General features: G+C 42.2%; 1 protein-coding gene across 4 annotated transcripts in view; it reads left to right on the forward strand.

The window, feature by feature from the left end:
* Positions 1-17,401, forward strand: part of GABRA2 (gamma-aminobutyric acid type A receptor subunit alpha2) — a 167,008-nt gene that overhangs the window by 85,338 nt on the left and 64,269 nt on the right. For all 4 annotated transcript variants that reach the window (XR_336885.3, XM_027766798.1, XM_027766800.1 and 1 more), the window contains exons 4-6: positions 8,367-8,587; positions 11,832-11,914; positions 17,082-17,225. Coding sequence is in view for 3 of the 4 variants with exons in the window: in XM_027766798.1 (XP_027622599.1) it covers positions 8,367-8,587; positions 11,832-11,914; positions 17,082-17,225 (448 nt within the window). In the remaining variant the exon portion in view is untranslated. The remainder of the gene's footprint in view (positions 1-8,366; positions 8,588-11,831; positions 11,915-17,081; positions 17,226-17,401) is intronic.

The raw sequence follows: 17,401 nt of genomic DNA on the forward strand, positions 1-17,401 counted from the left end.
TGTGGTATAATGAAAAATGTTTGGTGTTTAGAAGCACAGTGTGAGTTCAAATTTTGGCACTCTCTGTCTCTCTCCCTTTTTTAATTAATATTACTTCTGAAGTATTCTCCATCTGTGAAATTGGGATAATTTTGCATACTTATTAATAAGGATTTTAGAAGACATAAATTATACCAAAGTGAATTTTTATCCAGATATTTTTAACTATTAATAACAGAATAATTTTATTAGATATATTTTAATAATCTACTATTAGAATATGAATCTGTTCTTTGAGCTTCTAATTTATTAGTAAAACTTTCCCAGCCTAGTTCCTAAAAGCAAATCCAAACGTCTTACTCCCACAGTAGTTGGAATAGGCAGTAGCTGTGGTGTTCTGCAGTTTCTGCTTGTGTGAGCTCTTTGTGTAAGGGAACTTTATGATCTTGCACTAATCAGGTTTATTGGCCTTCTGCTGATCTGTTCTTAAGCTTCTAACTTTTATGTAATTTTCACGATGCTAATACTAAACGAAATGTGCTGTCTAGCCTCCCTCTGAGTACCAGCCGGTTGAGCTTAACTATTTTTGTATATTCCAAGACCGTTCCTTGATTTGCTTCATACCTGCTTCACGCACCGTATTTTTCTTCATTATAGCAGAAACACACTGATTGAAATTTATTCAGGGCAAGCTAGCCTCTATTAGAAAAAAGGGTATAATAAAATACATTTCAGTCTTTTAAATAAACTTAGTGACTCAAAGTAATTGAGGAATCTCTCTAAGAACAGTCTTCCAATTTGGTTGCATTTTAATGAGTAGATATAATTCTTCAGAAATTGGCTAAGAACATTAACTTAGAATTAATGTAGCTAAACACTGAAGTATATGCTGTCTTCACTAAGGTAACGTGTCCTTTAAGTTACATTTATGTAATGAACTATGTAATAGCGAGTGATTTCCTTGTTTGCAGGACAAATTGTGGACAAAAACACTTAGAGTTTATAAATGAAGATTTTTTTGATGGTGGCAAAAACATGGGAGTTGAAACAATATTGTTGTCTGGGTTTTGCTTCTAACAAACTTAGAAATAGAATGTCACCAAATTTATCTATGATCCTATCTAAAAAAATGAGGAAATCATATTTCTGTGAGGAATTTTTTAAAAACAAATGATCTATTCTTTAATTTTATTTGTTATTATTATTTAATTTTATTAGAGAAAGAGAGAGAGAAAGGAAAAGTGAGATAAACAAGCCTCCAGGTCTGGGACTTGAACTGTAAGCGACCATGTGGGAGGTCCAGCACCTTAACCACCATGCCACCTGCTGGCCCCTTATGAGGAATTTTTTTTTAAGTCTTGGAATATATGAATTCTTCAACCCTTAGTGTCACTCAGCAGTCAGTCTTGCTTCTCCTGGATTTAGGCCCTAGAGTAACTGCATGTCCGTATGCCCTTGAGTGTTTTCTGCTGTTTTTGCTTGTTTCTTACTAAATTTCCGCTTCAATTATTTGTGCACTGTCTAGTGGATTTTGTAGTTGACCCTGTTATTATTTATTTCTTTTCTAATATCAGTGCATGGGTCTAAGTATTAATTTGGTATGAAGAAATTACAGTTTTATACTTTTTTGTTAATTTTCTCATAAAACACTAATAGAACAATGAGTATGTTATTGACAGTATATACTCATAAAAAAACCTGAGATTAATTTTTAAGAGGTTTTTGCTATAGGGCGTGTGCGCTCGCCAGAAAGACAGAGACGGAGAGATAGAAAGCGAGAAATCACCCTCCAGGGGGCATGGCCACGCCGCAAGCAATCCCTTCTCCTCCATTCTCCTCTCGGGATCTTGGGCACGCACGCACATGTACCCTGAGTGAGTTTAAGCCACCGGGTCCAAGACTCGAACCGTGGTCGGCTACATGGGAGTTCAGTGACATAACCATTACACTAACTGCTGGTCCTGAAAGCCTGAGATTAATTTTAATGGAACTTTTTTAAGAACATATTTTCAAATACTGAGAGTGTGCATTTTACAAGCATTTAAAGGAATCCCATGCAAATAAGCTATTTGGATATCTTGGTTTACTTAGTGGATAGGAAATAAATAGATCCGTTCCACGCATTTTTAATCTAGAAAGCAAAAACATATACAGAAACTAGTGACTCAGCTGTTTATTATTTACATATCTACATATCTACAACCAATCCATTAAAATATTTTGAAATATAGACCACAGTAGACATTTAAAAGGAATAAGATAAGTTAAAATAAAATTTTTAAGTAATAATTATTAGATTTTTTCCCCACTTAAAATATTTATTTATGGTAACATCTTTAGTAATGAATATGTTTAAATACACTTTTATACTTTTTTTGTTATAGGGCACATGTGCTTGTAGGAAAGAGAAAGAGGGGGGGAGTGAGAGACCACCTCCTGGGGGGCCTACGCTGCAATCCCTTCTCCTCCATTCTTCACTTGGGTTTTTTAGTATGCGTGCACACATGTGCACACGCACATGTGAGCGCGCACGCACACACACACACACACACACACACCAGCGTGTTTTTCACGCCAAACTAGAAAGTCAGTCATATGGTATCCAGCCTCCTTAACCATCACGTTAAGGAGGCCAAATACTGGCCAAAATACTTTCCTTACATATTTTTGATAAAACATTTTAGAAATCTGATTCTTAATTTGAATTATTGTAATACTACTTTTTAATAATGTTAGTTAGAGCTGACAAAAGTACGGAAATTCAGATTTAAGAAGTGCATGGGGACCAGCAGTTAGTGTAATGGTTATGTCGCTGGACTCCCATGTAGTCGACTGCGGTTCGCATCCCGGACCTGGTGGCTTAAACTCACGCTGGGCGCCTGTGCATGCATGCCCAAGATCCTAAGAGGAGAACAGAGGAGAGAGGATTGTGGCGTGGCCATCCCCCGTGGGGGATGATTTCTCACTTTCTGTCTCTCTGTCTTCTCTCTGTCTGGCGAGCGCATGTGCCCTGTGGCAAAAACTTCTCAAAAAAAAAAAAAAGAAGTGCATCATTCCTTGAGTGCCGGTTATGAATTATGCTCATTTTTTTTTAAAAGACTCATATATAAATTTTAGATGCTCATCTTTTTAGATTATGTTTTCAAAATGATTCACTATTTTTGGACCCAGTGGTGGCAAAGTGGTTAAGGTAGCTGGATCCTACATGGCCGGATGTGTAGTTCTTGACGTAGTAGCTCAGGAAACACACTGCAATTCATTTTGCCCAATAGGATGTTAAAACACAGAACATCAGGCCAGCAAGTGGCATGGTGATTAAGGCTCTGGACTCCCACATGGTTGACCTGGTTCGAGTCAGACCTGGAAGTTTGCTCTCTCACTCCCCCCCCCCAATCTCTATCTGGTGAGTGCACATGTCCTATAGCAAAAATTTTAAAATAATAATAATAAATTAAATAAATAATTTAAAAAAACCCACAGTCCATTAACAATGGCTTATAAGAGGCTTTTGCTCTGGAGCTTAGTCTTGGGTTCCTGTCACTGCGATGAGGAGACAAGCCCAGGTTAGCCCAGTAGTCCCTGGAGGAGGGACAAAGATGATCGAAGTGCAGGTGAGGCACCCCAGTGACCCACACATGGCATCCTAGATCGGCTGGGGGCCAGTGCCCACAGGTGTGAGCGCGTCCGGCCAGGTCATGAGCCAAGTGAATCCAGCCGACCCCCGGCCTCATGCCTTCTGAGTGAATGACGAGCAGCAACAAAACGCTTAAGAAATTCTCAACAAGTTGTAAAGAATCAGTATCTTATTGACCACAGTCTCTTATTACAACTGTAGTAAAAGTAAATGACAGTGCTAAAAATATAACAAAAGAGCACAATGCATTTGGACCTCTAAACATCATTCCACTGCCTCCTAGGTAAGGGAAAGGAGAAGCCACAGTGGGGTTATGAAATGTGAACTGGACAGTGATGAAAATACTAGGAACACAAGTTTATTATACGACTATCGTAATCGTGACTTTCTAATCGATGCAGGGATAGTCAAATAATGGCACAACGCAGGACTCAGAAACCGACCTATCCGGTACGAAAGCTGGTCTGTGAGAGCACGCCATTGCATAGACAGGCCGGTCGATAACGGTGCTGGAGGAGCGGGCTCTCCATCTGGGGGAGTGGACCTTGATTTCAGATCACACACAGTGATCCCAGGCGGATGAGAGGCCCCAAGGTGAAAAAGCAGAACTTCTCCATCCTTGGGAGCAATGTGCCGGGATACACTCATGGTGGTTCAGATATCTTTAATATATTTATTACTTAAAGATATATTACTGAATGGTGTATTATTTTGGGAAGTGTTAGAATAGAATATACATAAAAATTTCGTAACTCAGTAAGAAAAAATAGATAACTGAAAAGGAAACTGAGTAAGCAGATGAGTCATTGAAAAGAAAACAAGAATTTGTACTGAACACACGAAAACATGTCCCATTACTCCAGTGAACAGAGAAATGCCTGTGGTAGCATTGCGCACCGTTTCACACTGATCAGGACTCAGACGGAGCCTCCTGTCTACTCCAGGTGGTACAGAAACAGCAGGCTCCTACACCTCTAGCAAGAACATCAGCTCACACACCTCCCAGGACTTTAATTTTACAATGGCTTGTTATTTAAAGATGCAGATGCAACGTATCTCAGTAATCCCACTTGTAGATTTAGTTTAGAACGGTGGTTGGGACCAGCAGTTGGTGTAATTGTCTATGTCGCTGGACTCACATGTAGTTGACTATAGTTCAAATCCTGGACCTGTTGGCTTAAACTCACTCCAGGTGTGTGCACGTGCGTACCCAAGATCCCAAGAGGAAAATGGAGGAGAAGGGATTGTGGCATGGCCATCCTCCCTGGGGGGCGATTTCTCGCTTTCTGACCCTCTGTCTCTCTCTGTCTTTCTAGCAAGCACATGCGCCCTATAGCAAAAACCTCTCAAAACAAACAAACACGCAAACAAAAGAAAAAGGTGGTTAGCACGTGGTGACATCTGGGCCAAACCCCTTCGACCACCTCCCACTGCAAACAAAGCTGCATTGGACCCCAGCTGCCAGTCACTTGAGAGTTGTTTTTGGTCGCTGTCACTGCCGCAGAGAACTGAGTAGTTGTGACACTGACCATGTGACTCCAGATCCCGAGAGGTCACTGACCAGCCCTTAGTGGAAAAGGTTTGCTGATCTCCCGTCTAGCGTATCCTACCTGTGTACTCAAATGCTGACCAGCACTGTCCATGGTATCAGTACTTGGGACAGAGACAAGTCGGAAATAGCAAAAGTATTTCAGAACCAGAGTAAGGGTGACTGGACTGTGAGCCAGTCTTCTGATGCAATGCTCTGGAGCAGTGAAAATGAATTAAAGTGCTAGATTTAGGGGCCTGGGTAAACCTCAGTAAGTAACTGAAAAATGCAAGTGTCAAAATACGCAGTATGGTAACATTTGTATAAATGTTTAAAATGTAGCACACAATTTCTATTTATAAAGTGTGTGAGTATATGCATGGAAGGATAAGCACTAAATTCAAGATAATTTTCTCAGGGAGTAGGGGACTGTGTTAGGGGAGGGCTAGATAGAAAAAGGGTGGCTTCGTATCATCTGTGATGACATTTCTGCAAGGTGGTTCTAGTATTCTTTATGTTTATTTATACATCTGAACAACAACAGCAAAAACACAAGTGAAGGCATGTTCCCTTTTCTTGGAGATGTGCCATCTGTTCCATAGTGGGGAGGCAGAAGAACGAACACACATTTGTCACCGATGACCTTGCCGTAATGGGGAGTTTGGTCAAGGTACGAACAACACTGACTACGTTTTCCCAGGTGTGCGAGCAAAGCTGTCTTGTGAGCGGCGTTCTCCACCCAGGTAGAGAACTTGCCCGACGTGAGGAGGAGCAGGGAGTAGGGTGGTTAAAATCACCCAGACCATAACCGCAGTTTGCCGGGTGGGGGTGGGAGAAGGAGGCCCAGGTCATGTGGGGAGTGGGCAGGGCACACGTGGGGCCTCTGCCTGCTCCAAGGCCAGCAGTGTTCTAGACACAACTTTAAAGAAGGATTGCCCGAGACATTCCATTTGTGATCGCCGTGTCAGTAGCTTCTGAAACGCATCATCATACCCCAGTCTAATAGGAAAATGGAAAAACCTGAAGTTTTTGTTTTGTTTTGTTTAATTTTGCTATAGGGCATATGCACTCACATGAGAGGGACAGAGACAGAGAAAGGGAATGTGAGAAATCATTCTGCGGGGGGATCATGACAATGCATTCTCTTCTCTATTCTCTTGATATTTTGGACAAACACACGCACCTGCACACACACACACACACACACACACACACACACACATACCTGGCATGCTCCAGATTGCTAGGTCTAGGGCTGAACTGAACAGTCAGCCATGTGGGATCCGGCTGTCCCAAATACCACTGGGCCCTAGAGTTTTTAAATGCATTCAGTCTCTCTGGGAAGTAAATGTCATATGCATTTAAACTGATGAAATTCGGGGGACCACAGTTTGAAGAAACATTTGCATAAAGACTTATCACAGGGGTCTGACGGTGCACTGCGGGTGACATGCCTGTCTGCAAGGCTGACCCCCGTGGGAGCGTCCTGCATCCGTGTCCAGAGACCTCTCTGCTGGACACATTCATTCCATGGTGTAAGCTGGCTGAGGATGAGGGTGGGTCGTGCCGTGAGAAAAAAGTTGTAGGTTCTTCTTTTTCTCTTTTTCATACCTCTCATTCATGAAAGAAAGCAAGAGGGGCCAGCAGATGGCATGATGGTTAAGGAGCTGGATTCTCATATGGTCAACTCTGGTTCTATTCCCGGTCCTGACAGCTTGAAACTCACGTTGGCACGTGTGCATGAGTGTCCAAAATCCCGAGAAGAGAATGGAGGAGAAGGGGTTTCTCTCTTTCTGTCTCTCTGTCTCTCTGATGAGTGCACACGCCCTATAGCAAAAATTTCTCAAATAAAGAACCTTTTTTTAAAAGAAAAGAAATCTGTGCAAAGACTCACCGCTTCATCCAGTTCATAGGGGGCTTTTTTTAGACCTATCTTGATGGAATTAAAAAAAAAATTAAACCCCAGAGAGCGAGCGTAGATGAAGGTTAGGAGACAGCGCTGAACTGCTGCTCCTCCCTCCCTGTGTCATTTCCGGCAATTGGCACGTGTTCTTGTTGCCCGGTCTAACCCTGAGGGGCCCTTGGAAATCATTTGCTTGATTCAGATTTATACATATATTTTTTAATGTTCATAAATATGTGTCCCTTTTAATCTTTTTTTCCCCAAAACATAATTTTAGTTTAGTGAAATTACTACTTGCTGAGGTGTCTGTTTTCACCCATGATGACTTGTGTGTGTGTGCTCAAAGGTCCGTTTCTGCATTTTCAATCTCGGGTGTGTAACTGAACATGCAAATGATTGATAGTGTACGTGTTTGCACGAACATATGCAGGCACAAATTTTCATATGTAACAGATTGTCAGTTCATGTGATAGTTCATCTAAAATGTATACGTTCTTCTAAGGAAGAGAAAGAAAACGAGGGAAGGAGGAGGGCTTCTGCTAATTAAGTCATGGGGGGTGATCAGAGAGGGATCGAATCGAACCCGGACCAGTCCGTGTGCATGTTCTGAAGTACATGCTAACCTGAGGGAGCTGATTTGCAGGATGTCTGTGTATTACCTTGTTCATGTTGTTCTATTAACTTGTTGAAATCCTTGTATTACAACTAATTTTACGAATAGTCTTTATTGCAGTCATTATCCCCAAGCACAGTCTTGCTAATAATATGCAAAAAAAAAAACACGCACCATTTATTTTAGGATTAAAAAAAAAAGAAATAGGATATTCTGCGGTTTCTTTGGCAACCAGAGACGATGACTCACACAGCTCAACAGTGCTCTTCAAAGTTGTTTTTCTTCTTTTTCTTTTGTAATCATTTATTCATTTGTTTGTTTTCTATGAGGAAGGCTGCCTGCCCACTTTCTCTCGGGGTAAATAAGCCACTTGTAACCATCCTCCCAGACCTCACCCACGCACAGCCCCTCCCCAGACAGGTCTACACCGCAGGGTGCAATAAGGCGGTTTGACTGGGACCGTGCTCAACTGAAAGAGGCCTGATGAAGTAAACTTGTCTTGTCTTGTCATGAGCACGCATCGCTCGTGGTGCAGATACACACACCTTGTCCCTGCCTAGTGGCAATGTCTATCCATAAGCTAAAGGGACGGTCTTTCGGATACAGCTCTCTCCAAATGACTTAGATTATTTTTTGCTGGAATTTTACAGTGTCCTTGTTGTGTCTGAAATGTTTATTATTTTCAAAGAAACACTGTTTTATATTTCAGGAATATACAATAGATGTTTTCTTTCGACAAAAATGGAAAGATGAACGCTTAAAATTTAAAGGTCCTATGAATATCCTTCGACTTAATAATTTAATGGCTAGCAAAATCTGGACTCCAGATACCTTCTTTCACAATGGGAAAAAATCTGTAGCTCATAATATGACGATGCCGAACAAGCTGCTTCGAATCCAGGACGACGGGACCCTCCTGTACACCATGAGGTACGCTGCGGGGTGCCAGTTCTGAGTTCGATCCCGGGAACCCGCTAGTATGCTGCCCACCATGCCCTGCAAGCTAAGAGCAGGGGGTGCACACTTCCCTCAAAGATGATTTAAGTACCCATAAAATGTCTTGTAAATTTGCAGATATTGGAAAAAGATAAAGTAGTAGTTATGAATTTGATTCTCTGTTTTTTTTTTTTTTTGCTTAAAACTTAAGAATTGCATTAATGATTGAGAAGTTTTTTCATTCCTACATTTAATTTTTTCATTCAAAGGTTATCTTTTGATGCATCTTTCAAACATTACACATAGGTCTTAGAAAAAAGCCTGGCATTTTGCTTTGTAGCTGGAAAAGTTTTGACCTTATTCATCAGCTCCTGTACTGTCCCCTTGTCAGAGGTATAAACGCCATCACCACGTTTTCTGATACCTCATTAACTACTGTGGCATGCTGAATTAAAGCAGCTGAAATGAACTCTTATTTCTGAATTATGGTTCAAGGATTTATAACACTTTTTACATTACAAAGGATTTTCTGTCATGGGAGTTCTCTGATGTACAGTGAGTTCTGAATTCTGGTAGAGTTTTTTTTTTTTTTTTTTCTTCATACTACATTTTAGTTACATACATATATATCATTATTTGAAACTTACTTAAACTAGCATATAATTTTATTTTCAGTATCCTATGATAGGGCCAGCTGAGAGTGTAGTGGTTGCATAGCTGGATGTCCACACGGTCAACTGTGGTTTGAGTCCTGGATTTGGCGACTTGAAAATCATGTTGGGCGTGTGTGCGTTTGTGCCCAAGATCCTGGGAGGAGAATGGAGGAGAAGGGATGACGCATGGCCATCCCCCTGGGGTGATTTCTCACTTTCCTTCTGTCTGTCTCTCTCTCAAGCATGTGCAAATGCCCTAAGGCAAAAATCTCAAAAAATTCTATTACATATACCATCACTTTTTTTTTTTTGAGAGATTTTTGCTATAGGGTATGTGTGCTCACTAGAAAGACAAGAAGAAGCAAAATATCACACACACACACACCCTCCTCCACCCCTGCCAGGGGTGATGGCCACATAGCAATCCATTTTCCTCTGGAGATTTTGTACACACACACACACACACACACACACACGTGTCCAATGTGAGTTTTAAGCCACTTCGTCTGGGACTTGAACCTTGGTCGACTATGTGGGAGTCCAACAACATAACTATTACACCATCACCATCTGCTGGTCCCACAATCACATTTCGAAGTAATTTCTCAGCAAGGTTGTGCTTAATTTAATATTCTGACCTGTCTTGTGAAGTTATTCTACAGAAGAAAAGCTTTTTTAAAAAAAACTTTGGAGAGTTTTTATTTAATAAGGTTTATAAATAAAATTGATATCATAAACATATGTATTAGGTTAAACTACATGAAGCCAATATTGTACATCAGAAAGCGTCACAATTATATGATTCAGAAGTTTAACGAATTTATCAAAAGGAATAAACAGCTGTTGATCCTAACAACCATTGTCATGCCTTAATATTTCAAAATGCTACTCACGTTATTTAAGAAAAATAAAACCCTGGGGCCAGCAGGTGGCATGATGGTTCGGGTGCTGGATTCCCACATGGTCGACTGTGGTTCAAGTCCCAGACCTGGCAACTTGCTTTCTCACTTTCTCTCTCTCTCCCCCTCTGTCTCTCTGGTGAATTGAAAACTAATAATGATAAAATAAATTAAATAAATAATTTTTTAAAAAAAAGAAAAGAAAAATAAAACCCTCCAGATCTAGTCCCATGATGTAGAATGGAAAGTTCAGTTGTTCGATAGAGGATTTAAAGCTCGGGTAGGTCTCATCAGCATTACCGTCAGGTATATTCCTGCATGTCAAGTGTCGTTGTGCATGAAACCTGCAGGGTCAGATTTCAGACAGGCCAGCGCTATTTCTGGTCTCTAAGCAAGAAACTCCCAAGAACTCATTTCTGGGTGGCCATTGCCCACGGTTGCCCACGGGGGAAATGCTGGCTGTTCTTGCTGCCTCGGCCTCTCATGACGTGGCTACATGCAGTGCCCGTAGACTTCATTAGGTCGTTCCTCTGGATCGAGGCAACGATTGCAAGTTTAAGATCTAAAAAAAATATTGCTATAGAACCTACTGAGTTTTAGCAAATATTTCATAGGGTTCTGTTTACTCTCCTAGAAAGACATAAGCCAAAATAAATTGTTGGCCAAATCTGCTTTGCTCCTTATGACAGACTCTCCTGTGTCTCATTTAGTACCTGCCTTACCCACTTTGCCCATATATAAAATGGAATCATTGCAAACTTTCTTTTTTTTTTTTTTTGGAGAGGTTCTCGCTAGAGGGCGTGTGCACTCGCCAGACAGACAGCGAGAGAGACAGACAGAAAGCGAGAAATCACCCCCCAGGGGGGACGGCCGCGCCGCAATCCCTTCTCCTCCATTCTCCTCTTGGGATCTTGGGCACGCACGCACACGCGCCTGGCATGAGTTTAAACCACTGGGTCCGGGACTCAAACCGCGGTCGACTACATGGGAGTCCAGTGACATAGCCATTACGCTAACTGCTGGTCCCCAAGCTTTCTTCATAACGTATTTTCTATGGTTATTTTATTTTGTGGCTATGTAGGTAGAGAAAAAAATGATTTAACATTCATAATTTGTGTCTATAAATTAGCCAACAATTTAGAGTCAGCAAAATATTTGTAGGAGACACATCCATATGTGTATTGATATCTATTTTATATTGATAACCTCTTTATATCTATATAGTGTGTGATACTCATTCGCAGTTTACATATTTTCGAAGGCGCTCTTCTGAGCCAGTATTGAACTCTGACATCAACTTTGCTGATGAGAAGGTGGGGAAATGGCATTCTTTTTATGATAACTATTTTTTCTTTCTTTTCTTTTGCTATTTCACATATTAATAGTGAGGTTAGTGGGAAAATAGCCCATCAAAACGACATAATTACTTCTTACCAAATGGCCGAGTGTGAAATGACTACATTTATTTTAAAATATTAATATTTATTCTCAGATTTTGCATATGCCAATGTCTTCTAACAGATCACCTCTAAGCATGAAGGAAAAAACACATGTAAATGTGAATCAACCTCACACAATGCCGTAATGAAGGTCCTGCCCCATCTATCGTTCTGTTGACAACAGTGATAAGCGGTTTTTCTTGTCTTGCCAATTTACTTAAACAAACAGTGGACTTTTGACTTCCAGGCTTACGGTGCAGGCTGAATGTCCAATGCACTTGGAGGATTTTCCAATGGATGCCCACTCATGTCCTCTGAAATTTGGCAGCTGTAAGTACAGGGGTGAAAGTACCTTGGGGTCATTATCAGGGATCTACCCCGCACTGCCCCGCTGACAGGTGGCCAGTAAGACACAGAGGCAGGAGGCGTGCTGGGCGCCCTCCAGACACTGCCAGCCCGATGGTGTGCACAGGTATCACAGAGCTGAGACCCTCCTTTATGTTAGTGTTAACGAAGAACACCAGGCGTTTTAGAACACTCTAAAACACGACCAGGAGTCCTTTGAAGGTCAGGACTGCAATTGACTTTTCTTTCCAAGCCTTAAAAGATTAAAAATGCAGAAAAAATGTTTCTTTCTCATCAATTAAGAATGAATTGTGGGACCAGCAGGTGGCAAGGTTGTTCCAGTGCTGGACTCTCACATGGTTGACTGCAATTTGAGTCCAGGACCTGGCAGCTTGGAAATCACTCTGGGTTCATGTACGTGTGTGCCCAAAACCACAAGAGGAGAGTGGAGGAGAAGGGATTGGAAAGGATTATGGCATGGCTATGCCCCCGAGGGGTAATTTCTCACTTTCCTTCTCTGTCTCTGTTTCTCTCCGAGGCACACACACACCCTATGACAAGAACCTTAAAAAAAAAATAGAAAAGAATGAAGTGTACGTGATACATCCTCTTGTTTACTAAAGCAGCAATCTGCCTGTTGCAACTGCCAGGCACAGAAGCTGCGTCTGCGAGATTGTCTAGCTAATGGAAGGGTTGTTTTTCTAATTTCCTAAAATAAACTTGAGGAGCTGGGTTTCTGCGAGCAGGCCCTTCCCTCGCACGTGCAGCATTCTGAGAAAGCTCTGTGCCTCTGGCCGTGCTTCGGGTCGTGGGGTCCCACCTCGTTTGTCCTGCAGAAGCTTTCGCCCTCTCGGGACAGCGGGAGAGGGGAAGGTCAGATCACGCAGCCGTCCAGCAGACTGAGATGAGTTTGGACCACAGCTCTGCAGGCCTCCTCACAGGCCATCACCCGGCCTGGTCAGAAACTGCTCTCCCTGGAATTCCCTTCTTCAGCCCTTTTGGGCAGCTTTTTTGACTGTTGGCTCTGTGTCGGAGGGAAATGCAGTGTTCTAAGGTGTGGCCGAGCAGTGTGTATCCGGGAGAGGAGAGGGAAGAACGGTGGCTGAGACAAAGACACAACCCTCTCATTATTTCCACGACCACAGTTTTGTGGAAACGAGAAGTTCCATCTTGTGTGTTGCCTGTATTCTTACAAAAGGTGTCAGCTCTCCATTTCCTTTGAGAATCTCCTCTTTGTTTAACCACAAAGCCTTCTCTTATTGTCATGGAAACCATCACTTCAATACTGGCGTGTCTTCCGGCATAATTTAAGATAGTCAGTCATGTCACAGAAGTAAATGTGGAGCTGGGAGAGCCACAGCAGGTGCAGCAGAGGAAAACTTACTTGCATTGCGTAAGTGGCGTTAAGGAGGACTCTGGAACCCTTGGTACCAAACAGGGTTTATATGAGACGCGGTAATGGTGTAAGAGGGAAAGGCATGTATTCTTTAGTGGACAAGATATTGTCCTTAAGACATTAGCTGTAGGGGCCAGCAGGTGGTGTGATGGTTAAGACGCTGGACTCCCACATGGCCAACTGCAGTTCGAGTCCCAGACCTGGTAGCTTACTTTCTCACCTTATCTTCTCTTTCGCTCTCTCTCTCTCTCTCTTTGGCCAAATTAAAGAATATAATATAATAATAATAATAATAACAAATCTAAATAAATAAATCTTTTTTTAAGAAAAGACATCAGATATAAATAATGTGTTGTCTCAGTTCCAAAATGAAATAAATATGCTTTGGGACAGGGCAGAGGGTGAGAGATAGGGAATTAAGGATGGCGAAAAAACAAAAAAGTATACAGGAAACGAGAAATGGAAAACTATTTGTTGATGATAACACGGATGTTGATGTGCTTGACTGAGCCAGTATACAGTGTACTCTGGGCAGAAAGTCTCACTCTGTATGCTGTAAGGACGGACAGTGAATGAATGTAAATACATTAATTTACATTAAAAAATAGAAACAAAAAAGAAAGAAATGTACTTGAACATTTTAAATGAATGTTTAAAGGTCCTGACTGCATTTGCAAAGACTGTGGTTCTCTGTGTCCAGAGGTGATACAGCAGCACAGTGTATCTTCGCGGTCTGTTAAAGCAGCTACTGGTTACTTTGCTGTGGTTACCTTTGTTTCCCCACCTGCTGACTGACCACTTGTATATTCCTCGTTTAGTCTTGCCTGTAGCACAGGCTTGATGCCCGGGGTTAAAGTGCAGGCACCGCTGGAGGAGACCAACAGGACTAACCAGGCTTTTTTTTTTTTCATTTTTTTTTTTTTTTTGGAGAGGTTTTTGATATAGGGCACGTGCGCTCACCAGACAGAGACAGACAGAGAGACAGAAAGCGAGAAATCACCCCCCAGGGGGGATGGCCACACCGCAATCCCTTCTCCTCCATTCTCCTCTCAGGATCTTGGGCACGCACGCACACGCGCCCGGCGTGAGTTGTAAGCCACCGGGTCTGGGACTCAAACCGCGGTCGACTACATGGGAGTCCAGCGACATAGCCATTACACTAACTGCTGGTCCCCAAAATGGGTTATTTGACAAAATTAAATAAAATTATTTCATGTTGACCTAATTTAGAGGTGGGATTTTTTTTTTCTTTTTTTGGAGAGGTTTTTGATATAGGGCACGTGCGCTCACCAGACAGAGAGAGACAGAGAGAGAGAAAGCGAGAAATCACCCCCCAGGGGGGATGGCCACACCGCAGTCCCCTCTCCATTCTCCTCTCGGGATCTTGGGCACGCACGCACACGCGCTTAGTGTGAATTTTAAGCCACTGGGTCCGGGACACGAACCGCAGTCGACTACGTGGGAGTCCAGCGACGTAGGCATTACACTAACTGCTGGTCCCTCCCTTTCTCTTTCTCTCTCTGTCTCTGGTGAGTGCACATACCTTATAGCAAAAACTAAAAGAAAACAAAACAAAACAAAAAAGTCATCACTTTTGTAGGGTTTTATTTGCCTATTTATTTTCAAACTTAACATCAAATTTCAAAAATGATATAAATATACTTATTTTAGAAAAAGTCAAAAGTGTTGCCAGTGATATAACTGCTGTTATTAATCTCAGGAGAACCATAATTAAGTTCTTGAAATTAATTAATGTAAAATTTAGACTTTCGACTACCATGAATTTGTATGCAAACATAATATTAATATTCCTCAGCTGTTAAACATATAAATACACATGTGTGTATATATATATTGGGTGGTCGAAAAAGTTGTGACTTCTTTTTCTGTGCAAAAATGCATCATGACTTTTCTGACTACCCGTATTCACAACATATCTCAAAACTTGTTTCACATAATGTAATTTACTCGTAGAAGTAGCTGGAACATGTACAGTAGAGAGAGTATTCTGCGATGGAAATACTTAGCAGTGACGTTCAGAAAACCAAAGAACACCGCCGGGAGTCGGCACAAGGCCATACTGTGAAGGCACAAGTGCATAAACATTCGCTCTGTTGTTCCTGGTGCTCGAGTGACAATTGTCTTGTGATCACAGACCTGGGACCGCTCAGTACGTGGGCCACCACAGCACGGGGCTCTGAAGACAGAGAACTTACAGACGGGAGAGGAATGAGATCGCATGTGGTCCCCTCCACTCAGCCTGCCGTGACGGCGATGCTGAGCTTGGCTCAAGGGCTGGAGTAAATCACATTTGTAAACATTCCCGTGAATATTGAGAAGGTGCACGGAGGTTCTCCAGTCAGTCAGTGATTCAGAAAAGGTTATCCGATACTCAGGAGCAGGAAGATGCTGCCCTCGTGGGGAGGTCAGCTATTCCCCTGCAGGATGTAACACGGGCACCGGGAAGCCAGGGCCAGAGAAGGGTTAAGTCCAGATATGTCACCTCGCCGTGGCTCGGGGTGCCTCGTTCCTGCTCAGCTCTGCATCCTCGGCCAAATCTCAGGGTGTTCATGTGTATTCTTTACCTCTTCCTGCCAGTCCCCAACCCCCCGGGGTGCTAGAAAAGTGAGGTCCAGTGATGTCCGTGTGCATGAACTAATTTAAAAATGAATTTATAACATAACAGTTTGAAATTTAATGGAACTATAGCATTCTGATTGATTTGACATGTTCTGCAGTAATTCGTTCTCATTGTTCTAGTGAAGTGCGCTGTTTCATCATAGCTAAGTCGTTTAACTCCAGCGAGGGTCCTTTAATGTGGCAGGAAGCAATCTAATTTGGATTATGATTTTTCTTTCGTGGGTGATGGTTATCTCTAAATAAATTGTCTCACTGGACTTGGGGCATCCTTAACTGTTCACCTTCATGTCTTTATCGGATACCTAAGACTAAGGAGGTCGTAGCACCTCAGGGCCCCGTGATTTCTGTAGTCTCTAAAGAGAAATTTACACGTCTCAAAGTGTTCAAGTGAAAAGACTTCCATTGTCATGATTGCCGATTGGTCTGCTCCATGCCCTTCATATTGAAGTAAGTCGAAATAACACATTTTTCCCCCTAAAAAAGCATGATCTTTAAATATTGTATTTATTTATTTTTTAACGAATTAATTAATTTTGCTACAGGGAACTTGCACCACTTGAGAAAGATAGTGAGAGGAAAAGTGAGAGAGCAACCCCCTGGGGGAGGTGGCTACACTACAATCCCTTTTCCTCCATTTTCCTCTTTGCTTGTTTGTTTGTGTTTAAGAGAGATTTTTGCTATAGGGCACGTGTGCTCACCGGAGAGACAAATAGAAACAGAGAGACAGAAAGTCAGAAATCATCCTCCAGGGGGGTTAGCCACGCCGTAGTCCCTTCTCTCAGGAGTTTGGGCATGCACACACATGCACTGGCATATTTTAAGCTACCAGGTCCAGGACTCAAACCAAGTCCGACTACATGGAAGTCCAGAAACGTAACCATTACGCCATCTACAGGTCCCCTCCTCTTAGGGTTTTTAGGCACACACTGTTTCCACACCGTTACTTGGTCACGTGGGATCCAGCTGCCCTCACCACCATGGCACTAGCTGGCCCCTATTATTATTATTATTATTTTAAATAAACAATAGTTCTGTGAAATGCATGACCTTTGGTGTTGTACTTTATTGATGGTTCTTATGAAAGTGCTTGAAATATTATTTTCTGATTTCCTGCAGATGCGTATACCACCTCCGAGGTCACGTACATTTGGACTTACAACGCATCTGACTCAGTACAGGTTGCCCCCGATGGCTCCAGGTTAAATCAGTACGATCTACTGGGCCAGTCAATTGGGAAGGAGACAATTAAATCCAGCACAGGTTAGTAACGTGAGCCTAAGGAACTGAATGGGTTCACGTCACCGGGGCAGTACCGGATCGCTGAAAAGCTTTCACTCTTGTGATCCACGAACCGGTGGCTGACTATGTTTGCAGACTTTATAGACACTGGGTCTTTGTCTCTGTCTGTGCTAAATTAGGATCTGCCTTTTAACAAG

This window comes from Tupaia chinensis, unplaced genomic scaffold, assembly GCF_000334495.1.
Source record: "Tupaia chinensis unplaced genomic scaffold, TupChi_1.0 Scaffold143697_1, whole genome shotgun sequence".
In the NCBI taxonomy this organism is placed as follows: Eukaryota; Metazoa; Chordata; class Mammalia; order Scandentia; family Tupaiidae; genus Tupaia; species Tupaia belangeri.